Genomic DNA, 25,199 nt, shown 5'->3' on the forward strand with positions numbered 1-25,199 from the left:
TCACACAGGTTAATAAAAAGTCAATTCCAAGGTATAGAAAATCCACCTTAAGCACTACTATTAGACTGCAAATCCATTAAGAGAGTACAGTGCCACCTACATACATTCAGTAATACTAAGGACTTGATGATAGCACGTGTTACTGCGCCTGGCCTTTCCTGTGACTCGGTAACTATTCCTTTTGAATTAACATAACTGAATAATATGCTTAAACAATAACTTCACTAGGATAACTATTCAAAAAGAAAAAGACAGGAAAAGATAAAAGAAAAGCTGTAAGGAGGCATACTGCAGGGCATACCTGTTCCTTCCTTACACCTGCCTCCCAGGAAACAGCATTGGTCAACACACTCTCAACCAAACCTCATGCAGGAGAAATAAGCCTGTTCTACTATGTAATGTGAATTTAAATGAAGAAAGTATTTCATTCTGATGCAGAAGGTTCATTTATTCACATGCGATTTTTTTCCCCAATCATTAATGCTTTCCTCATTACTAACAGCAGCAGAAGGCCAAGTACAAGCAAGCTCAGGAGTCAAGGTCATAGAGTCGACCCTTCTCAATGAAGCAGTTACCACAGGGTTAATCTTGTTCTGTCTTCACACACACACTATTACTATTGGTGCATTTTGTACAGAACTTACAACCTTTTCTATTTCCAACTTCTAATGATTAACAGCTTCCACACTGTGTCCTTGAGGCCTTCAGTTCTTTCCTTTATCATCTACCAACAGCCTATAGCCTACCTTCATCTTTTTGGCTTTAAATATAAACCCACATTCACAGTACTATATTTATTAAAAATTTTGTATCTTTTAAGTTATACTATAGATATAAATTACAGATACATACATACATACATAGAAAGACAGACTATATATATATATATATATATATATATATATATATATATATATTATACATTGTAATACCCAACATTGACCTCTGGTCTCCACATACATGGGCATACACTTGCACATAATCACATACACATACAAATGAACATGCATACACATATCCAAAAAAAAACAAAAAAAACTCCAGAAATGCAAATGTAATATACTTATAATGCTATATCCCACACATTCCGAATACATAAAAGATTGTGTTGGGATTTTTTTTAAATAAAATATATTGCTGGGCAGTGGTGGCGCACGCCTTTAATCCCAGTACTTGGGAGGCAGAGGCAGGCAGATTTCTGAATTCGAGGCCAGCCTGGTCTACAGAGTGAGTTCCAGGACAGGCAAAGCTATACAGAGAAACCCTGTCTTGAAAAACCAAAAAATAAATAAATAAATAATAAAATAAAAAATAAATAAAATATATTATCTTGCCTCCAGAGATTATTTGTATATTGATTGATAAGAATGGTTAACAATAATTTGTAAGCAAAATAACAATGTATATTTTACATTCTTTTTAGAATGACCAAATAAATATTCATTTCCATATTCATTGTATGTGTCTTGAAAAGAGAGCATGTTCCGATATAGTAATGAAAAACATCACCTTGTTAAAAATGACATAGTGGTGCTTTTGGTAAGAAAGCAATGTAGCATGGCATGGATTAAATATATCAGTGAAAGTTTATCACACCAACATCAGTCTTTTTTAAAGGAAGCAGTCTATAAATTGTATGAAAATATAAGGACAAATGTCTAGAAAGCACTTGGCTCATAAAACTAGACAGAAAATACCACAATACAAAATAGCTTTCATATTACAACCTCAAGCTAAAGAATTGACTGCCAAGCTCGGATTCTTTCTCAAACACAGCCAACAGTATCACATAATAATTATTTGTTGTTTAATAATACAATATCAACACTAAGCATTCTTCTACATAAATGAGGCCTGCTTAGTGACAGAGCATACTAAATAAAGTGTATGTCATCTCTACATGACAAAGATATAGTACATAACTTCCTCATTCAAAATTCACTTCACTGCAGTTTCAATAATTTAACAATCCCAATTTGAATATAAATGTTCATTTAAATTAACTTATATAATAAATATCAATCACTATAACATCTACCTAAAAGAGCTGCATTTTCCTTTAGAAATAAATCATTTTATGTCAGGAAATGTTTATGGACTCACAACCCTGAATTTCAAGAAGCCATCTCACAGGTTTTTTAATTTGAATTCCCTATTCAAATTTGCCTGCTATCTAGTCAGCATGTTTTCCTAGTGAGAAAAAACTGCATAGCTGTCCACTTGTTACGTGACTTCTTTCACTTGGGTGGGTATCCTCTTCATCAACAACTAAGGGAGAATGTAAAGTTGTCAAACTGGAGGCGAAAGAACAGTGTGCACATAATAAGTTTATCCCATGTGGAAGGGCTTATCAGGAGGTAACAGAAACAGTGCACTGAATTAAAGGATACTCCAAAGAGTAGATCAACGCTAAAGAAAATTCTCAAAACCTCAGAAGCATTTAATTTCCATTCCTGGCTGTCTGCCATCAGAACTCCACTCAAATGTATTTATTTCATTAGCTATTAACCAGATGTAGGTAACGGGTTTTCAAATGAACCCTGGTAAGAGCAGTCTCAAAGGAGACACACTTACAGAATATCTATGTCCCGAGGCAAGCTCATCCACAGGTAAAGACAAGCAAGTTGATACTGGATTTTTCTATGTATTAAAATTACCATCCAACAAGAAAAATCGCATGCCTACTCATGAATAAAGAATAACTGAGAATTCGAAAGATTCTCAATAGTAGGTTTTATTGTCAAAAAAAAAAATAAGCAACAATAACTCTACTACATCAGTTGCTGCCCCGTGCACTGATTTCCATACCAGGGTATCAGACTAGAACAGTTTTATAAACAGCTGCAGCCAAGAGAAATTAGGCAAGTTCTGCCAGAGGCTTCTCTGTGTAGATTTATTTTTAAAAACAAACAAAAACCTCTAAGTGAAACCACCACTCAAGCACGTGCAGGAGTGTGCCCTGTCACTGTGTCAGCTGTGCACACCTTGCCTTCTTTTTCTACAACCAACACTTGGGATACAACTTCTGTCCCCACCCAGCCTCATATTTTACAGAGAAACAGCGCCATCTTTTGATAACAAACAAAAGCCCACAATGCTAGTTTTTCAAACCTGTTTTTTGGGTAAATTCACAACATTCACAACTGTCATTGGATTTTTAATATCATAACTATCAACTCCTAAGAATGTTTTCATTCCCAAAATCATAAACAGCACAGAAGATTGTTTACCAAGGTAATAATCTGTAAAGTATTACAAAATCATATCAAAAGCATCTATTTTGGATCAATAATATAATAATTTCTAATCACTATTTCATTAAAAAAAATTATCAATTATTTCATTCAACTAATATACATTAAAAAAAACTCCATCATTGCTGTTAGAAATCAGGTGCTCCCCAACCATGCACACAGTGACTCAGCCCTACAAATTTGACATTACCAGCCACCACCAAATGTGACCTGCCAACCCTTCCAAATGTCTCTGCCATCAGATGGCTCTCTCTCTCTCTCTCCTTCTATCTCTCTCTCTCTCTCTGTCTCCCTGTCTCTCTCTCTCTGTCTCTCTCTGTCTCTCTCTGTGTCTCCCTGTCTCTCTCTCTCTATCTCTTTCTCTATCTTTTGTTCTCCTGCTCTCTCTCTCTCTCTGTCTCTCTGTGTCTCTCTGTCTCTCTCTCTCTCTCTCTCTCTCTCTCTCTCTCTCTCTCTCTCTCTCTCTCTCTCTCTCTCTCTCTCTCTCTCTCTCCCATACCCACCCTGAGATGTCCTTCTGCTCCCTGCCTCTTACGTGAAGTCTGTCGGGTGCTGTGATCCCTACAGCATTCCTTGGTCATCACTTGTGCTGCATGAACCCTAACAACTGCTATATCTCAATACTGATTATATTCAGGGTGCACTCATTAATATCACAATTGGACAAATAGTATCAGCAGGTATCAGCAGTAAATCGTCAGCTAAGTTCAGAAAAACACAAAAACAAGTACAGTAAGTTTCTGAATTACTTACACCAATGACACAATGTCACCACGCTGTACTTCAAAATTCCTCACTTTCCAGTGGTTCAAAAGTACCACATCTGAGGACTGGCTTCCCCCAGGATTCAAAGACGGCTACAAAATAAGAAGAGATACGTTTATCACTTTTAATATTTTTCGGTCTTTATGATACAGTGTACTTCATAGCTTGAGAACAATTCAATAAAAAAAATCCTACTACTGTACAATTCTAAAGTGAGAACAAAGGAGGGCTGGAGAGACAGGTCAGATGTTAAAGGCTAGGCTCACAACAAAAAATATAAGAGAACAAATGAGTTTTCAGACAGGCTAACTAGGATTCTTCCAAACAAAATGGAAAATAAATAATAATAATAATAATAATAATAATGTCACCAATATTTATTTGCAAGGAAAATATGTATGCTTGAAATGAAGTCTTTACTAAATTCTAGTAAAGAGGTACATAAAGCTTTATGAAGAATAAAAACTCATGCAAAGAGGGACTCAATTGTTCCAGGATAATATTCTGGTGGGACCTACTCCCAATCATCATTCCATATGGAAAGAGAGGAAATAATCTAGTGTCAACCAGCAAAACTATCTGTATGAAGAACCACCTGGAGCAGGAGGAACAGGGATGGGGAATGCACTAACATATAGATTTCCAACTCTCTTTTCCAAGAGCAGGTACAGGTCCTAGCCTGTACTGTCCTCCTAGAATTCAGACAACCGTGGTTGTACTGAGGATGGATGAAGTGATAACTGGAAGCATTGTGTCCACTGAGCCACAAAAATTTCAGCCATGAGCCATAGCACCAACATAGCTGCTGGTTGGATGGGGCAACAAAGAGTCAACGAATAGCAAGTCCAAGATGGAAAGTGGGGAACAAAGAATGAGAACTACGAGGAGAGCGTTTTCGGGACTACTAAAAATGGAAATGTGAGAATCAGCAACTTCTGTGATGACAGAAAGGGCTCCCAATAGCTGAGGCTGTTTGTGTCACTGCAAACTGATGGAGACAGCAAGAGGAGACACAACCAAGACATGGGCAAGGAAAAGGAGAAAGGGCCAGGCAGCCATGCACCAACACAGCAGTCACAACCACTTTAAGATTCCTTGGAATCAAGGTCTATGGAGATGGTTCATGGGTAAAGTGCTTGCTGCATATGCCAAAGAACCAGAATCCAGAGCCCCAAGATCTACACAAAGGGCAGTAATAATCTGTTTATGCTTATCACAAATCCTTCTTCCCTAGCCCCTCACCCTGAACACTGTTTATCAAGCGACAGAACTCCTTCTGATGGAGGTCACAGGTGCTTTGCTACAGCAATGAACTTACAAGAGAGTTCCAATGCAGCCATCCCTGAAGCTCTGTTGTGATATCTGTCACACGGAGACTTTTACCCAAAGTTTCACTGTGCTTGCAGGTGTAAGAAGAATAAACTGAGAGACTGGACACAGAGCCCGCTGAAGTGGTGCTTTCACAGACCCCGTGACACAAAATTTTTAAAAACCTAATACTAAAAGGCCTCTCACTTTTAAAAATATTTTTTATTTTAAATAAAATGTTAAAATTAAAATTAAACAGCAGTTTAAAAAATGGCCAGGTGCAGTGGCACATGCCTTTAATCCCACCATTTGAGAGGCAATAGCAGATGGTTCTCTATATTTAAAGCTGATTTACATAGTGAGTTCAGACCAGCCAGGGCCACACAGTGAGATCCAGATTAAAAAAAAAGAAAAAGGTAGTGGAGAGCAATTGAGGAAAATGCCCAGTGTCCATTGGTCTACACACACACACACACACACACACACACACACACACACACACATACACCGATGTACACCACGAGCACATGTGTGTGAGTACACAAACATACAAACATGAAACAGACTCAGAAAAACATAGAACAGGCCCTAGAACTGGTTTCCTTTAAAACTTATGTGGGCCAAGATGTAGAGGTTGTTAACATGACCATATTTTGGACTCTCCTGGGTTGTGTGGACTCTCCACATGTTAGTGATGTCTTTACTTATAGTCACCAAGCCACATGGTGTTTCTTTATTATCTCCTCATAGTAGTTCTCAGATATGATACATCGATATATTTCAAGGAAAGTCACCACATAGCTTACAATACATATACACTAACATGTATCTCACCTCCAACTCCAAAGGCTGCTATTGATTTCCAGACATGTGATCATGAGCAAGTTACTCAATTTCATCATGCCTTCCTATACTAGTAAAATAATCAAGAGATACTATCAATCAATAACTAGTATCTAATTAATAAGAAATGGTGATCAATATTTGCTAAGCATTTGCCATGTGTCACTATATAAGACAGCCAGTCATTCTGATGCTTAAAATGTTCAAGACACTAAGAGCTCTTAAGGGAGATCACTCTCTTCTGTTATTTTCACTATGTAGCAACAGTTAGCCAGGAAACTCAGAGATCTCCCTGCCTCTGCCTCTAGGTGTGCTAGAATTAAAAGTGTCCGTCCATCATGTTGAGATAATTCTTTAAAGAGACTGTATCAGCTCCTGGCCCATAGTTATCGTCTCAATAACTTGTTATTGACATATTCTACATGACAATCTTAATTATACATTTGTTTGTTTGCTTTCCAAGTTTCCTCTTTGCTCTTCCCATAAACAAGAACAGAGTCCACCCAGTGGGAAAACCCTAAGGAGCTTTACTTGGCCATAGTGATAGGGAAAAGAGCACTTATCCCAATAATAGGTTAAAAGTCCAGAACTGGTGATAAGGTTTAGGAGATAAAGCACTTGTCCTGAAAGCATGAAGACTAGATTTCAGATTCCCACAATTCATGTCAAAGCAGGGTGAGTGTGGGCTCCATCTGTAATCCCACCATTTGAGAAACAGAGAGAAGGGAACTCTGAGCCAAACAGAGTAGCCAGACTAGCGAGAATTTGTGATTCTGGGTTCAGGAAGAGACCTGGCCTAAATACACACACATTACTGAGATGTTCAGCATCAAGTACCACCTATGTGCCGTGAGAGCTGAATGCACTCTCAAGTCACTTTCTTCTCAATGCTAAATCCAAAGTGGTTCACACTGCAACACTGAGCATACTAAAACAGACTTTCTGTTCATCTTGTTGGTCTTTACAAATAAACATTTTCTTTTATTGTGACTCCCTTGCTAAATTTACACTCTAAAACCAGCAACAATTATTTGAGCTCTAAACATGTGGTGACTTGAATAAGAATGGCCCCCTTATGTTTGTAGATTTGAATGTTTGGTTACCACAGAGTGGCATCTTTTGAAAGTATTAGTAGGTGTGCCATTGTTGGGGTGCGTGGGGCCTTGTTGGAGGAAGTATATCTCTGGGTGGGTTGAGTTTGAGATTTCAGAAACTCAAACCAGGCTCAGTGGCTGGCTCTCTCTCTCTCTCAATCTCTCTCTCTCTCTCTCTCTCTCTCTCTCTCTCTATAACTGCTACTTTTCCAGCACCCCAGCACCATGTCTGCCTGCATGCCACCATGCTTTCCACCATGACAATGGACTATACCTTTAAACTATAAGCAAACCCCAGTTAAAAGATTTCCTTTATGAGTTGCCAAGCTCATGCTGTCTAGTCACAGTAATAGAACACTGACTAAAGATAGAAGTTTATACCAAAGACTGGAGTATTGATGTGACAGACCACCCATGCTTCTTGTTGGTAAAATGAGGAATTCGGGACTTTGGATTAGGAAAGCAGTTGAACCTTTTAAGTAAGACTTAATGGATAGGGAGGGACCCAAGACTCCAGAGGTATATGTAGGGGAGGATGGCCTTGTCGGGCATAGGTGGAAGAGGAGTTTCTTGGTCCCATTAAAAAATAAACACAGAGTGAGGGGGAATGTGAGGGTGGGGAGGGGATAGTTGGGGGGGTAGGTGCGGTCACTGCCTCATAGAAACATGAGGAGGGGGATGGGATGGGGTGTTTCTGGGTGGTGGGAGGAAGTGGGGTTAGGGGATAAAACCTGAAATGTAAATATTACAACCAATTTTAAAAAGGGTGGGGAAAAAAAAAAGTTGTTAGAACCAACATCTTAAAAAAAAATGTCAGCCACCGGGGGGGGGGGGGGTGATTTTTTTTTTTCCCTGATACTAAAACTTGTTCTGAGAATTGTATATTGCAGAATACACAGCCTTGGTGTATCTACTTATCAAGTATACAGAGCAGACCTGCCCAAACCTCCGATGTCCTGGAATTCCATCTGGATTCAGTGAAGACACAGCATCAGAAGATTATCAACTTACTCTTCCCCCCACCCCTCTTCTAATATCTCAACGCCCGTAATCAGCCTGAAGAAGTTACAGAAGAGTCAGTGCCCCTATTCCCTGGGCTTGGGGACTAATGTGGTTAATAATGGTCTGTCTTTCTAGGAGAAAGTAGTGATTTTGTTGGAACAGGGAGGATTAGCTAGGACTTATTGCACAGCTATAACCTATTGGTAGAAATCTGTATAATTATTATCAAGATGAAGTTATAATTTCTTAAATGGTACAAAATTTACTTTGATTTCAAATTTAAAAAAAAAAAAAAAAAAAAAAAAAAAAAAAAAAAAAAAAGACTTAATGGGCCATACTAGTAGGAGCACGGAAGACAATGCTATTAAGAACAATGTAGATTATGATGGCCCAGCTCAAGAAGTTTCAGAGGAGAAGAATATTACTATGTGCCCTAGTGATTATTCTTGTGATGTTTTGGAGAAGAATGTGACTTCTTTTTCCCCTGTTCAAAAAGTCTTCCTAAGGCTAAATTGAAGTGTTTGGGATTAAAAGCATTGGCAGTGAAGATTCCATAACCGCCTAATATCAGCTGGGTTTCGTGGTTATTGGTTTCCAGTCTTATGCGCATGGTGAAAAGAAGCAAGCTTAGCAAGGAGAAATATAAAATGTACACTTTGAGGAGAAAGGGGACACCAGGATCTATAATGGAGCTGAGTCCTGTGCTCAAGGAGATAAACAGATTAAAGCCTGATGTTAAATAGAATAAAGAGAATGGTAACCTCAGGGTAAGAGGTCACCCAGGTCATCCACCCAGCTGGGGGGTGTGTGTGTGTGTGTGTGTGTGTGTGTGTGTGTGTGTGTGTGAAGAATTTTCTTTAAAAAAAATCTTACATAGTGAAAGAAACCATAGAAAACAGAAAGCTGATGACAATGTTCTGATTTAAGAGTCAAGGATATAGTAGAAGGTTGTGGAATCTCTCTCCACAGCTATGGAAAACCGCTGATGTCAGGCGTATGTCTCTACATGGAAGCCATTGTGTGAAGCTGTGACAGGAAAGCCTAGATTTCAATGAAGACACCATAATGTTGGAGATGCCAGCATTGTAGAATACATGCCAAGGAGACTGTCTAACAGAATGTGGAACCAGCTCAAGAGAGAAAGGTGTGTTACAATCAACAAAGCTGAAAGGAGTCAGAGATCTGAAGAGCACTTTGACTTCAGACATGAAGATGCAGAATTTGGAGTTTGCCCAGCTGGTTTTAGGTCTTGCTGTGGTTTAATATTTCCTCACTATGTTTCCTTTCCTCCCTTTTGGAATGGTGATGTATATTCTGTACCACTGTATGTTTAAAGTTTGTGATCTGCTTTTTTATTTTGATTTGGGTTACAGTTAAGAGACTGCCATGAGTCTCAGAAGACACTTAACAGAGTTTGAACTCAGGACTATTATAGACTATGGCAACTTTTGAAGTTGGACTGCATTTTTTCATTATGATTTTGCCATAAACCTACAGGGGTCAGAGAGTGGAATGTGGTGTTTGAATAAGAATTGCCTGCATAGGCCCATAGATTTGAATGCTTGGTCATCAAAGATTGGCACATTTTAAAGGATTAAGAGGTGTGTCCTCAGACCACATGAAGCTCAAGAACAAGGAAGACCAAAGTGTGGGTGCTTTGGCCCTTCTTAAAGGGGTAACAAAATATTCATGGGAGCAAACATAGAGACAATGCATGGGACAGAAACTGGAGGAGGGGCAGTCCAGAGACTGCTCCACCTGGGTATTCATCCCTTGTGCAGTCACCAAAGGTAGACACTGATGTGGATGCCAGCAAGTGCATGCTGACAGGAGCCTGATACAGCTGTCTACTTAGAGGTCTACCAGAGTCTGACATATTCAGAGGCAGATGATCACAGCTAACCATTGAACTGATCACAGGGTTCCCGGTGGAGAAGTGAGAAAGAAGACTGGAGGAGCTGAAAGGGGTTGGGGCCCCATGGGGAGAGCAACAATACCAAACAACCAGAGCTCTCAGGGTCTAAACCACCAGCATGGGAGCAGATATGGAGGGACCCATGGCTCCATCTGTATATGTAGGGGAGGATGGCCTTATCAGGCATAGGTGGGTGAGGAAGTCCTTGGTCCAGTGCAGGCTGGATGCCCTAGTATGGAGGAATTCATGGGTGGGGAAGTGGGAATGGGCAGGTGGGTGGGGGCATATCCTCATAGAAGCAGGAGGAGGGGGGATGAGATAGGAGGTTCCTGAAAGAGGGGGAAATGGGGAAAGGGAATCACATCTGAAATGTAAATAAAATATCCAATTTAAAAAAAAAAAAAAAAAAAAAAAGGAGGTGTGTCCTTGCTGGAGGAAGTATGACACAGGTGATGCACCTGAGGTTTCAGAAGCTCCAACCAGGCTCAGTGGCTTTCTCTTAATGCTGCCTGCAGATTCAGATGTAGAACTCTCTCTCAAACTACTTCTTCAATATCATGTCTTCCCACCATTGATGACGATGTACTAAACCTCTCAACTGTAAGCAAGCCCACGTAAATGCCTTCCTTGGTAAGAATCACTGTGGTCATGGTATCTCTTCACAGCAATAGAACGCTGACTTAGAAATAGCATTTATTTCCAACCAGTAGACTGAAACCCGCCAAGGCCTTCACCTTTTGAAAAACGCTTATAGTTTCCCACTTACTTTCCTCCAATAGCTGTTCTAGCACAAAAGTCAAGGCCTGTTGCTCTCCAGGACTCTCTCCATATCCCTTATATAGTTCTCAAACAATGAAACACGCTAGGGCTACTTCTCGTAACGACAGGGTGTTGTATACACTTATTTCTGCCTAACGTGTATCTTCCTCTCCCACTATCCTGCCACTCTGGAAGATTCCCATCTGGTTAACGGGGAAGAACTTGAATTCCATGAAGCAATCTATCAGGTCTTCCTTCCAAATGCTGCCTTTATTCCCATTCTCAGTCACAGAACCAAACACCCCAAGCTATCCTTCACACCTTTGAGTATTTCTAACACAGGATACTTAGAAACACATACACTAACATTACTCCTTTATTCTTTTTTTTCCAAGAATTCACCAACATCCTGAAAACAGAATTTTTTTTATTCTATCTATATTCTTGGGGAGTTTGAGAATGATTAATATATTTTAGTAGAAAGAACTAACAAATAGCAAAACTTCCAGTCTCCTGAAATTACTATACCTAAAGTAAGTTCGGATCCTAGCAGTCCAATATACTTCTCTGTTCCCCTCTCTGGTTAACAGTAAAAAAAATTGATGCTATTTCCACTCACTACAAGATCCAGCTTTATTCTCTAACTCTCTTTAAGAACCCACAGTAGGACTTTCATTTTGCCCAGAATACCTTGTCCCATTTGTAAAATTCTACATATCTTTGAAAAACATGCTTGGGTTCAGTCACTCTTCTATGATGGAGAAAAAAAGGTAATAACAACAAACTAAGTACTTACAAGTCCCTATACAACTTAAGAAATGACAACCTGATACCCTAAGGGTGAGGACATTTAGATCCGCCTTTCCCTTACTGAACCATTTATCTTTCCAACTTCTCTGAGCATAATTGTTATATATAAAAAAAAAAAAAAAAAAAAAAAAAAAAAAAAAAAAAAAAAAAAAAAAAAAAAAAAAACAACCAGATAAGGCCATGTAAACAACAAATACATGCAGGGAACTAAGACAATCCAGGAAGGCAGAGCTCTAATCTCCAACAGTGAGAAGGTGGAATATGCAGCTACCACCTTGAAAACCTTGCTTGAATTTATAAAGAAAGCGACAGAACACTCTCTTGCTGTTTTTCTCCTTCCCAAGGTTAAATTAAGCATCCCCCATGTGTACTCCCACAGCAGCTTAGGCAAACTTCAATGATAGATTTAATAGTTATCTTCCTACAGATACAACTATCTCACCAGGTATAGGCTCATCACAGCTTAGCAACCTCCTATGCTTAGTTTTAAAAGAGTGACAAAAAAATATTATTACTATCATAGGAAGATTAAAGAGACTTCTAACAGAGTTAAGTAAGATAGTCCCCAAATAATGCACATTATGTAATCAATTTATGCATTTCTTTTACTGGAAACAGTCCAGATGCCTGAGTAAGAAATTTCTTGTCTTATCAAGTTAGACTGCATCATCATTGTTAATAAAGTTCAACCTGCCTTGCCATTGCCCACAGTGCAATACTGACAACTATGGCAGAATAAGGTACCCATCATATTCATTTATGAACTAAGGTAACACTTATAAATACAGATTGGACACCATTAAGAAAACCTTTCTTAAATTGAATAACTGTACCTTTCAAGTTAAAAATTATCTAGTTCCTTATACTCAAATGAAAAAAATATGTTAAACAGGAAAGACTTTCTAACTTCTCTAAAACTACTTTAAAAAATAATAATTCGGTAACTTCAAAATGAAGATTTTTACATGGAAAATTAAGAATGTCTAAATTGGTTGATGCTATTTTACAAAAATTAGTAAACCATGTTATTACTTAGAAATTTTACATTTAGCTTTCCTTATGGGAATGGCACCGTGTGCTTCAGACAGAACAAGCAATCATTCCTAATCAAAGAAGTTATAAAAAGAAAGTCTAAATTAAGTCATAAACTTTGATAATTTGATTTGACAAGACAGTCTACATTTCCTTGTCATGTGGTAAACATTTTAAATCCTACATTTCTAGAAACTGTCTCAAAATTATGAACAATTTCCAAAAATACAGTTTTTAAAACAAAAAACTTTCCAAAATTGTAGGCGTGTCTACCTGTATCTCAAACCCATGAGATATGTGTGTTATGACATTCCTGGCAGCACTGAACAGTCCTGAGAGTCAGAGGACAGAGGTGATGGTAATCACTAGGATTCCTGTAAAAGGATCCCAGGACCTGCTCTTCTTTCTATCTTATCTTCAAAATGATAAGATAGAAGCATTCTCGAATTCAGTTTATCTGACTGTCCTACCATGAACCACTAAAGTTAAAGACTACACCTGGTGCGACAAGGGACATATAGCTCAGACGAATAGCACTTAGCTGACATGTCTAAGACCCTGATGTCACTATCTAACATTACCAGGAAATGAATAACCAGAAGTCTTCTGAATAGGCCTTGTACTAAAGATAGAAAAGTTTTGGGTTTTTTGGTTTGGTTTGGTTTGGTTTGGTTTTACTATTGGCTCCATTTCCATATTAGCCATACCCAGCAAATATTTCAACTTTTCTAAGCCTCTTTTCTTCATATATAAAATAACTAGTGTGTGGCATAGGGTTGCATGACAAAGAGGCAATCCACAAAATCCACAACAGTTCATGATACAGTATAGTAGTCAACCAAGGAGATACTGACAACAGAATAAAGCAGAACGAAATCAAGTGCCACACTCCACAGGAGTCAAGACAAAATGTAAGCCTTATGTATTGCTTGGCACATTTTTATTTTAAAGACTAAATTCAAAGTCGCAATTAACATTCATTTCTAATTAAAAAAAACTGGTAGATAAGATATCTCTTTACTTTGTTTAAGCAGAAAACTGTCAGCATCCTTTTATTTGAAGCCTTATTTATTCAATTTGAATTTAATCCAAACATGCTCAGGATGCAAGACAGAGAGAGAGAGAGAGAGAGAGAGAGAGAGAGAGAGAGAGAGAGAGAGAGAGAAATATCTATGAAAATGTTCTTAGGATCAGGAAGATGGACCAGCAGCTAAAGGGTTTAAAGCACAAACAAAATGACCAGCATGATACCCAGAACCCATGTAAATGTGGAATTGTACTAAGTCCCCTGTAATTCTAGCCTCTGAGGGTAGGGACAGGGGATCACCAGCTTATCCCAGAGCTCTGTGTTTGACTGGGTTTGAGACTTTCCTCAAGAAATCAGGAAGAAGAGCACTTGAGTAATATTCCCAGCATCAAGCCTGGGTATACAAACAGACACATGCAAACACATACATGTGCACCTACACACATACTCACATACACACATGTATAGAAAATAAGAAATATGAATAGCTAATAACTCACGAGTCAAAAATATTCTACCATTTAGGTTTTATGTTTTCAATTTTTAAATGAGTAAATTTTTAATGACATATTTTTATTTCATGTGCACTGGTATTTTTCTTGCATGTATGTTTGCATGAGAATGTCAGATCCTCTGGAGCAACAGCCATATGGGTGTGTTAGACCACCCTGCCAAGTTCACCATAACAACCAACCAAGGGAACAGAAACGGCGAATTAGAGACACAACCACCCTGCTGATCAGGCTGTTCCCGATAACAAGGAGAAAGCTAAAAAAAAAAAAAAAAAAATCAGAGAAAACCCACAGAATGTACCGATTAGTAACCAGCTGTGTCCTTCACAGCCATAGATAAACATAGCCCACGTGAAATAATTGCCTGAGTGAGGGTAGCCAATAAGTTTAAAGGCTAAGCAAAGTGTCCAATTAGGTTTAGACAAGCTTTGCTGTTGCTAAAGTCTGCCTGTGCTAAAGTATAAAAGGTATGTGCTTCAGAAATTCGGGGTCCTTCCTCCTGCGAGAGTGAAGTGGCCCCATTCGTTGGAATAAAATTCCTCTTGCTGTTTGCATCAGTCTCAGTCTCCGTGTCTCTGTATACTGTGTGTCCAGGAGTTGAGACTTTCAGGTCCAGTGGGTGCTGGGAATTGAACCTAGGTCTTCTGGAAGAGCAGCCAGTGCTCCTGACCACTAAGCTATCCCTTCAGCCACACGTTTTCACTTTGTAAGTGTCCATACATAAAGTGTATAGACCAAAATTCTAACAGGTGTTTGGCAGTGGGTGTGGTAGTGCATGCTTGTAATCAGGAAGGCTGAGGAAGGATGGCTATGAGTGCCAGGATATGCTCATCTATACAACAAGAAGACCCTGTCTCAGAGAGAAAGGGGGAGGGGGGAAGAGACAGTTGTAGTTGACAAAAGTGAGGTCTTTGTGGTCTTCCCATGCCCCTTCACAAGCACATGTACTTCAGACCTCGTCTCATCACTAAGTTTTAAGGTTTTTTAATTATTATAAATTTTTAATTACTTATTTTTATTTATTTACATCACAAATGTTGTCCCCTGTCCTGTCCAGTAGGACATTAGACATAGGTCCGGGGAGATCACCTACCTAAGGGGGCGGGGGGGGGGGGGGGTTAGCAGGCAAAGACGCAAAGAAAGACGGCTTGTCTATAGGTTGATCAAACTGTAATTTTTACTTTTTCACACACGGGTTATATACACAAAAAGTCAGGATGTGGGGAAGAGGATGACTCAGGAGCATAGGTGTTCAGGGAGGGTACAGATATCTTCTTGGGTCAGCTGGGTGAAGGTTCAGGGGACAGGACACTATGACTCCGCCTATGATTTACTTGTCCTAATCTAAGTTGGTACTATCTACCAAGGTCACCTATCTACAAGGTCTATGACTAGAGCCTGGCAACTATCTACCAAAGCTGTTTGTTTACAATAGCTTCTAGCCATCTGTTCTAGTGTTTTTCCACAGAGACCCAAGACTTTGCGATAGCAGGCATGTATGTTAGGCCTACCGCTGTCTTCAGGCCTATGGCTGACTCCAGGCCTTCAGTGTATAGACAGAGATGCCCCTGACAGTCTCCTCCCAGAGCTCCCTCCCAGAGTTCTTCAATCCATTCCTCCCTTAGCCCCACTCCCAGGAATCCCCTTTCCCTGGGGCATCAAATCTCTACAGGATTAGGCTCATTCTCTCCCACTGAAGCCATACAGACAAGGCAGTCCTTTGCTACATACATGCCCAGGGGCTTAGACTAGCCAGTGCATGCTCTTTGGTTGGTGGCTTCATCACTGGGAGCTCCCAGTAATCCAGGTTAGTTGACACTGTTGGTCTTCCTATGGGGTTGCCATCCCCTTCAGCTCCTTCAATCCCTCCCCTAACTCTTTCACAGAGGTTGCACACCTCAGTCCAATGCTTGGCTGTAAGTATCTGCCTCTGTCTCAGTCAGCTGTTGGTAGAGCCTCTCAGAGTACAGCCCTGCTAGGCTCTTGTCTACAAGAACAACATGGCATCAGTAATAGTGTAAGGGGTTGGTGCCTGTCCATGGGATGGATCCCAAGTTGTTCCAGTCTCTGGATGACCTTTCCTTCAGTCTGTGCTCCATTTTTGTCCCTGCATTTCCTTTAAACAGGAACAATTCTGGGCCAAAAATTTTGAAGGTGGGTAGATGAATCCATTCTTCCACTGGGGGTCCTGCCTATCTACTAGAGGTGGTCTCTTCAGGTTCTATCTCCCCTCTGTTGGGCAATTTAGCTAAGGTCACCCCAACAAGTCCTGGAAATCTCTTACATCCCAGGTCTCTGGGACTTTCTAGAGGTTTCCACCTCCACCCCCATCCCCAGCAGGTGCCTATTTCCATTCATTCTCCTGGCCCTCTGGGCTTCTCTCCTGTCTCCCCCATACCTGATCCTGTCCCCCCTTTACCCCTCACCCTCACCTTTCCAACACAGATCCCTCCCACCCTCTGCCTCCCCTGAGTATTTTGTTTCCCCTTCTAACTGGAATTGAAGCATCCTTACTTGGCCTTTCCTTCTTGTTAAACTTCTTAAGGTCTGTGGGTTGAATCATGGGTATTCTGTACTTTTTGGCTAATATCTACTTATCAGTGAGCACACTTTGCTTTGCTCTGAGCACTATATATATAGTCAAAAACAAGTCAGCATAACTCAACAGATGCTAATAAACTAACAAGGCTAGCAGATATAGAGCCTATTTCTTGAGGAAATATAACACAATATTAGGATTTCATGTTTATCTCTGATCAAAAACTTTGTTGAAGAATACTTATTCCTCAAAAAAATTAAATATTATTTCCACAGTAACTGTACTTAACTTTATCTTCTGTCCAAGTTTAAGTCATGAACATTTTGAGGAAATATGTTTTGTTTTATGAAAATAAAATATCCCTATGGAATGAAAGTTTTGTTGCATTTCCTGCCTTGTAATGTTTTAACTAAAACTTTTAATCAGCAACTGACACTTGTCCACATTTTATAATCTATTTTACTTTTTTTTTTTATTTATTTAAAAAAAAATCCCAGGCTACAACCCACTGCTTACTGTCTACCAACAGAGCCTGGCTGAAACATCTCTGACATTGATGCTGGTAATCTTTCCAATATACGGAGAGTACCACCCACATCAGCCGCCTACGATGTAAGACTTTCCACTTTTAAATGAGACAGTTCCTAACAACAGGTATGGAATCAGCAGCAGCCCTCAGATGATTTTGGAGAATCTTGATTTCCAGGAGGTTATTGGGAGAAACTACCAGTTAAAAAATATATAGCAATGAAGGAAGTGAAGTGTTTATTTGCTTAAAACTTTTAAAGCTGTAGCATTTACTGGGAAATAAGAAGTACAACTAAAATTAACGGACAGGCAGTTCCAGGGTAATACAGTGAGCTCATATACACACACGTGGCTGGTGAAATAGCTCAGGAGAGGAAGCCACCTGCTCTGCAGGCCTGTGAACTAAGTCAACCCAGGAACCTACAGTGAAAGAAGAAAATCGCCTCCCAAAAGTTGTCCTCTGGCCTCCACTTGTACACGATGGCAATGCATGCCAATATGTACATGCATACAGATATATGTACACACAATAATGATAAATAAAATTTAAAATAAATACCTAAGAATAACATTACCAAGAAGGTGAAAGACTTCAACAATGAAAACTGTAAAACACCAAAGAAAGAACATTCAGATGGCACGAGAGGATAGAACATCTCCTGTGCTCGTGGATTGGCAGGATTAACAATGAGAAAATTTCCATATTACCAAAAGTAATCCACAAATTCTATACGATTCCCATCAACAGTCCAGTGATATTCTCCCCCAGAATGAAAAGAGAAATCATAAAATCATAGGGAGACAAAAAATAGGACTCATACTACATTTCAATTTGTACTACATATCCATAGTAACAAAAAGTGTGGCCCTACCACAAACATGGTCACATAAATCAATAAAACAGAGCAGAGGACACAGAAACAAACTCACCAGCTATAAATACCTAACTCTGGGCAAGGGTTCTGTGAACACATGTTGGAGAAAAAAACTTTGAGGGACTGAACAGACGGATCAGCCTTCCTTGCAGAGAACTAGAGACCAGTTCCCACCACACACAGTAGGAGGCTCACAGCTGTGTGGAGCTATAGCCCAAGGGAATCTGACACCTCCCACTGTGCACCCACATACAACTACATACAAACACACACACACACATAATCTAAAAAAATAACTACTTTTTTATTTTAAAAAAAAAGGCATCTTTTTAAGAACTAATGTTGAGAGAAATGCCATCCACATATAGAAAACACAAACTAGAATCATATCTCTCACTCTGGGCAAAATTGAGTTCAAAATTATATTAAGATCAAAGTCTTAATATAAAATCTGAAATGTTGAAACTGCTACAGGTAAAAATACACTTCATGATACATTTCTGACAAATGAGACTGTATAAAATTAAAAAGCTTTCGTATAGCAAGTGAAATAATTACCAACATAAAAAGATTGCTTACAGAAAAAACTTGCCACCTCTTTTACTACAGGGGATTAATATTCAGAATACAGAAGTGATTATATTATAAAAGTAATAAATAATCTAATCAATAAATACATAAGTGAAGTGAACATTCTTCAAATGAAGAGCAGATGGCCAATAAACAAATAAAAAAAATATAAAAATAAATACCATCTTATTCGATCACATATCAAAACTGTAATGGTATTTTATCTTATCCCAGTCAGACAGATATTTTCAAATAAGATTGCTGAGACTGGAGAGAAAAAGTAAACCTTATATACTTGGTTTGAATGTAAAATGATCCAGCTACTATACAGAAGTAACACACACACATCCATACACATAACTCTATGACCCAACCATACCAATTTTGGCTATATACCTGAGGGAATAACAATCACACAGAGATATCTACACATCTTCATCAGTCACAGCACTAGTCAGGATAGTCAATTATGTAATCAGCATAATAACTATTAATAGATGAACAGGTAAAGAAAATATGGTGATTACACAGTTGAGCATTATATAACAAGAAAAAAAAACTGAAATCATTTGCAAAAAAACATACGGGAATGAAGAGTATCCTGATTGTGAAAGAATTTAGGAAACCACCACATGCTTTCTCTCATAGGCGGTCTGCAATTTTTAGAAGACATGAAACTTCTAGAAGAGATGCTGTTTGGTATTTAGAAAGAGGAAGCAGGTGGGAACAGGAGACTGAAAGAGTAATGTAGTGGTTTGAATGAGAATGTACCGTAGGCTCAGACATTGAACTCTTGGTCTGAGTTGTAGGAGATGATTTGGAGGCTTGGGTGGTCTAGACTCGCTGCCAGAAGCACACTGCTGGGATGTTCTTGAGATTAAATGCCTCACACCATTTGCATCTCACTTCCTCTTTGTGCTGACATTTGAAGATGAGAGTGTTCAGCTTTCTGCTGCTGCCATCAAGCCTGCTGTGTGCTGCCATGCCTCCGCACCACGGTGGATTACTATTCCTCTGGAAGCATAAGCCCAAATAAACTCTGCCTTCTATATGTTTCCTCGGTCAGGGTGTTTTATCGAAGCAGTAGAGAGTAATAATACAGGAAATAGTGAAGTTAATAGATCAAAGTATATGGTATGTATGTATCATATGTACATAGAAATCTGTTGTCTTTAAATTTAATAGAGGATAAAAAAATTACATGTATAGGATTGGGGTTTTGTTTAATTGTGTGTTTGTTTGTTTGTTTGTTTGTTTGTTTGTTTGTTTTTGGATATGGCCTTTGGAAAAACATGTACAAAATATCATCTTTTTTCCCCTTGCTCTTCAGAGGTGTCTATCATTTGAATGGCTCCTAAAGTTCTCAGATCCATCATATATGTATATATTACAATAAACTCTAAATTTACCCAGGTCTTAACAAACTGTAAGACAGAAATGAAGCATTCTTCTCACATAAAACACACTTTTAACTAATACCCCTTCAACTTGACCATCTACAGTGACTAGCCATCTAATTAAAAAACAGATGGCAAAAAAAAAAAAAGAGGCAAAGAGAGATGACTTAGCAGTTAAGAGCACTTACAGCTCTTGCAAAGGACCTAGATTCCATTCCCAGCAACCACATGAGGTAGCACACAACCACCTGTAACTCCAGTTTCTGAGGACCTAGCACACTTTGCCAGCTTCTGTGGGTAATGCACACAGTGATACACATACACACATACAAATACAACAAGTAAAATACTCATGTGCTTAAAAGAACATAATAAATAGCTCTCAAATAGATTTTCTACCTTAGGACTCTAAGCACAGCAAAATAAAAAAAAAAAAACAAAAATAAATAAATAAATAAACACCTCAAATCACTTGTACATTCCCTTAAAATACAAAAAAAAAAAAAAATCCAAATATCAAAACATCATAAGAAATTTATACTTCAGAAGAGCCATTAATCTGGGGTCAGGGGAACTGGGAGGAGTGGAAGGAGAGGAGACTGCAGTCAGGATGGACAGTATGAGAAAAGAAGGAAGGGGAGGAGTAGGAAGAAGAAGAGAGAGAGACAGAGAGAAAGACAGAGGGAGACAGACAGAGAGAGAGAGAAACTAGTCACTCCCCACTGAGCAGACAGACCTACAGACCTGTCCCTGCTCACTGGTGTGTAGATCTTGGCCAGGTCCCACACCAGCTAAAGAGACCTACATTCTACACATGACTACAGAAAAGCTGCTGCCTTTGCTATATGGGAAACAAGTCAATTCAGATGTTCATTATGCAGTCATGCACTCTGAGAAAACAAGACAGTCTCAGGCACTGTGCTCAGTAACTAACTCTAATATATATCTAGTGATATTTTCATCAGAAAGAGGTTTGAGAGCCTTTTATGAAGGCATATTTATTGTCCACAAAGCTTAATGATACTTGTCTTTAATCTGAACACTCAGAAAGAGGAGGCAAGCAGGTGAGCTCTAGACCAGTGAGAGCTACATAGCGATATTCCAGCTCAGGTGGAGGAGGGGAAACTTTATTGGAATCACTTACTTATTTGCTTGTGCGTCTTCAGCATTCTCCACTTAAAACCAGAGTGCTGATGTGGTGGTATCCATGAAAATGGCACCCGCAGGCTCATAGATTTGAATACTTGGTCATCAGGGAGTAGCACTATTTGAAAGGATTAGGAGGTATGGCCTTGTTGGAGGCAGTGTGTCACTGGAGGTGGGCTATGAGGTTCCAAATCGCCCACTCCAAGCCCAGAGTCTCTTACTGCTGCCTGCTGATACAGATGTAGAACTCTTAGCTCCTTCTCTACCATCATGTCTGCCTGGGTGCCGCCATACTCCCTGCCATGATGATAATGGACTAAATACCTGAAACTGTAAGCCAGCCCTCACTTAAATGCTTTCTTTTATAAGAGTTGGCATGGTCCCAGATGGGTTTGTTTGTTTGTTGTATTATTTCTTGTTTTCTTTTGAGGGGAGGTTATAAGGCCAGAAAGCAGATATGGAAGGACAAGGAAATGAATGGAATATCTCCAGAAATACAGTCTTTATAAACCAAAAAACAAACAAGAAAAAAAGAGTTGTCATGGTCATGGTGTCTTTTCACAGAAAGAGTGCACTAAGTATTGACTAAGACAGATGATTTTTTTCCTATCAGAAGTACATAAAATTTCATTCCCATTAAAATAACCATAGTTTTTTAATCATTATTTCTTAATTTTTTTTTTAAAAGGATTGGAGTAACATCAGGATGGCTTCATACAAGTTTGACCACATAGTAGAAAGAAACAACCAATGCTGGCGAGTTGTCCTCTGACCTTCACATGCCTACCATGTAAGTGTAACACACACACACACACACAAACACACACACACACACACACACAAATCAATACATAAAGGTAAGAAATGTTTATTTTAAAATAAGTATTGGAATATTGTAAATATGCACAGTAAAGGTAGACATATGTCATATTCGTTTAATTTAGAGAAACACTGACTTGCTGATTTTTCCTTCTCTCGATGTTAATTGTATATTCTATTACAGAGAGAAACATAATGTTTTGCAGGCACTTTCATACATTACAAATAAGAATAAAAATATTTACAAACTCTTTGCAAGATGATCTGCTAAAATGTGTCTAAAACCTGATCTTATCATTAGTCCCAGGAACATCATATTTAACAAGTTGCCCTCAGAAACTCAGAAATTCGTACAAAGGTGTTCATTATATATTATTTATTACAGTAAAAGTCTATCCAACTTCAATAATAATAGAATACATTATCAACACAATATATCCCAACACCCTCAGTGACACTGTAACCTTGGATAATAGCAAACTATCTCTCTATATATACACACAAGTTAAGATTTTTTTCCCTACACATATATACCATGACTGCCTGACTTATAAATCAGGCATAATGAAAGGATAACAGTAATAAAACAGAACAATATAATAAGTTATATGAAGGCAACATCTTAAAATATGTCAGTGACTATACTTTCTCTTCTGCAGTACTGCTATGAAATGGAACAGTGGCTATATGACAAGAAGTGAGGTAATAAGACCAAGCACTACAGAGATGCATTAAACCTCTATTAATACTGTAGCAAGAGATCAGAAGGAAGAGCATGGACAGAAACATGCTGCTGCCTGCGAGCTGATTATAATTTAATAGTTGTTAAATTATGTCACATATGGATACAAAAACTAATTAGCAATCCCATTGCAGAAAAACTTAAAGTATTCGGCAGATAAAAAGTAAAAATGTGATTAAATAAACAAATTGGTATAATATAACTTAGAAAAAGGAAGAAGAAGGGAGACAAAGGGAATGGGAGAAGAGACAGGAAAGGCAGACAGTGGAAGGCAGGAAAGGGACAGAGAGACAGACAACTATGCAGACATAGAAGTAGAAACTTTACAAGAGCTCAGAAAGGCAAGTTTTGAGATCTGAAGCTTTAGCCTCAGTCTGTGTAACTGTTGGTGAGGTATTTACTCTCTGTGCTCCTGTGTCTCCAACTGTAAAACAGTACCTTCATCATCCAGCTGAGAGATATTAAACTGCTACTATTTTGCAGTGACTAGAATACTGTTAGCAAGCAATGCTTTTAACTATTCCTAGGTAGAATAACAAAAAGAATTAACTCTGGAAAGTGGAATAGATTTTTGGTGTGTGTGTTTTTTCTAACATTTCTAAGTTTTCACCAATTAATACACAGTATTTTATGAAGGACAAGAAATGAGTTGTCTCTAAGGGTAAACCAGTGAATTTTATGTACTTTTCTTACATACTTCTAAAGTTTATCTTCCTTTTTAACAGTCTTTTATTGTTTATACGGTCCCTCGACTCTCCTCCCTGTAACTTGATTGAAAAAGTTCAACTCTAGGATATGGGTTTGTTGAGATTGCTGGTCTTCCTATGGGGTCGCTCTCCCCTTCAGCTTCTTCAACCATTCCCCTAATTCAACCATAGGGGCCCCCTACTTCAGTCTAATGGTTGGCTTTGAGTATCTGCATCTGTCTCAGTCAGATGCTGGTAGGGCCTCTCTAAGGACAGCCATGCCAGGGCCCCTGAACATATGTAGCAGAGGACTGCAGCCAGATCTGGCCTCAGTGAGAAAAGATGTGATTAATCCTTGAGAGCCTTAAGGCCCCAGGGAAGGTAGAGGCCTGGTGGGAGGGGAGCATAGTCTCAGAGGCAAGGGGGAGGAGGAATGGCATGAGGAACTGTAGGAGGGGTGACTGAAGGGGGTAACAACTAGAATATAAATAATTTAAATTTAAAAAAGAGTTCAACTCTTGCTTTGTATATGATTTAATAACTATAAAACTCTAATTTTGGGGCTGGAGAACTGGCTCTGGGGTTAGGAGTCGGTGTTCTTGTTGAGGATAAAAGTTACCCAACACCCAGGCCAGGCAGCTCAAAACTGCCTGTAAGGGGAGTTAATGCCTCTGGGCTCCATGGGCAGTTATATTTACCTGCACATAACACACACAAATACATGTAACTTAAAAATAATAAAAGTCAACCTGTTTTTAAAATACATGTGTGTTATTTCATAGCTACAAGTCTAGGGTAAATATTCTGGTTTATAGTTCCAGTTATTCATGACAAGTTATAGATCACATAAAATTCATGAAATGTAAAATTTATATAAGTATATATTTTATTCATTAACAAGTTATGTAATGTTTTGTGTGTAATAAAGCCTAACACAATGAAAGGCTTTTTCTTTCATGTAAGGAAGAAACTATTTTCTCAATCATATGTACTCCTTGACATATAAGTATCCACAAAAAGGTAATCAAAAAAAGTAGCAAAACAACAACAACAACAAAAAGAATGATTTCAAATAAGGCTTTTGAAAAGCTCTGATTTTATCGTGTAAGAGGGTTCTGCCTGCATGTATATCTGTGCACCACATGCATTCCTCGTGCTTGTTGTAGAAGTCAAAAGGATTGCCTAGAACTGGAGTTACAGATGGTCGAGTCGTGCCCTGGGAATGCTGGGACTCCCAGTGTCCCGTTAAAGAGGAACTGTAGCTCTTAACCACTAAGCCATCTCGCAGAGCCTGAAGGTTCTTTAGATAACTGTGCTAGAAGTAAACCACTCCAAAATGCCCAGTTCCCTGATGTGCACAATTGTATAACAATCTATTCATAAGGCTATCTATAAAGTTGTAGATATTTCACAGCTTCCTGGAAACTTTGTGTCTATATGGTATCAACTAAAAGTTAAAAAAAATAAAGTTTGGAGGAAAGAAAGAAAGAAAAAGAAAAGATAGCAGATTTTACCCTTCACTTCTTTTAGTTGAATTTGATACTATTTTATATAAAAGTAAAATTTTTAACTCCAG

At 38.7% G+C, this 25,199-nt stretch overlaps 1 protein-coding gene across 5 annotated transcripts in view; it reads right to left on the bottom strand.

Annotated features, from left to right (window-relative positions):
- Immp2l (inner mitochondrial membrane peptidase subunit 2) overlaps positions 1-25,199 on the bottom strand; it is an 826,273-nt gene that overhangs the window by 740,222 nt on the left and 60,852 nt on the right. For all 5 annotated transcript variants that reach the window (XM_034514317.2, XM_076941950.1, XM_076941949.1 and 2 more), the window contains one exon: positions 4,008-4,111. In XM_034514317.2, the coding sequence (XP_034370208.1) occupies positions 4,008-4,111 (104 nt within the window). The remainder of the gene's footprint in view (positions 1-4,007; positions 4,112-25,199) is intronic.

The sequence above is a fragment of the Arvicanthis niloticus genome, chromosome 11, assembly GCF_011762505.2.
Source record: "Arvicanthis niloticus isolate mArvNil1 chromosome 11, mArvNil1.pat.X, whole genome shotgun sequence".
In the NCBI taxonomy this organism is placed as follows: domain Eukaryota; kingdom Metazoa; phylum Chordata; class Mammalia; order Rodentia; family Muridae; genus Arvicanthis; species Arvicanthis niloticus.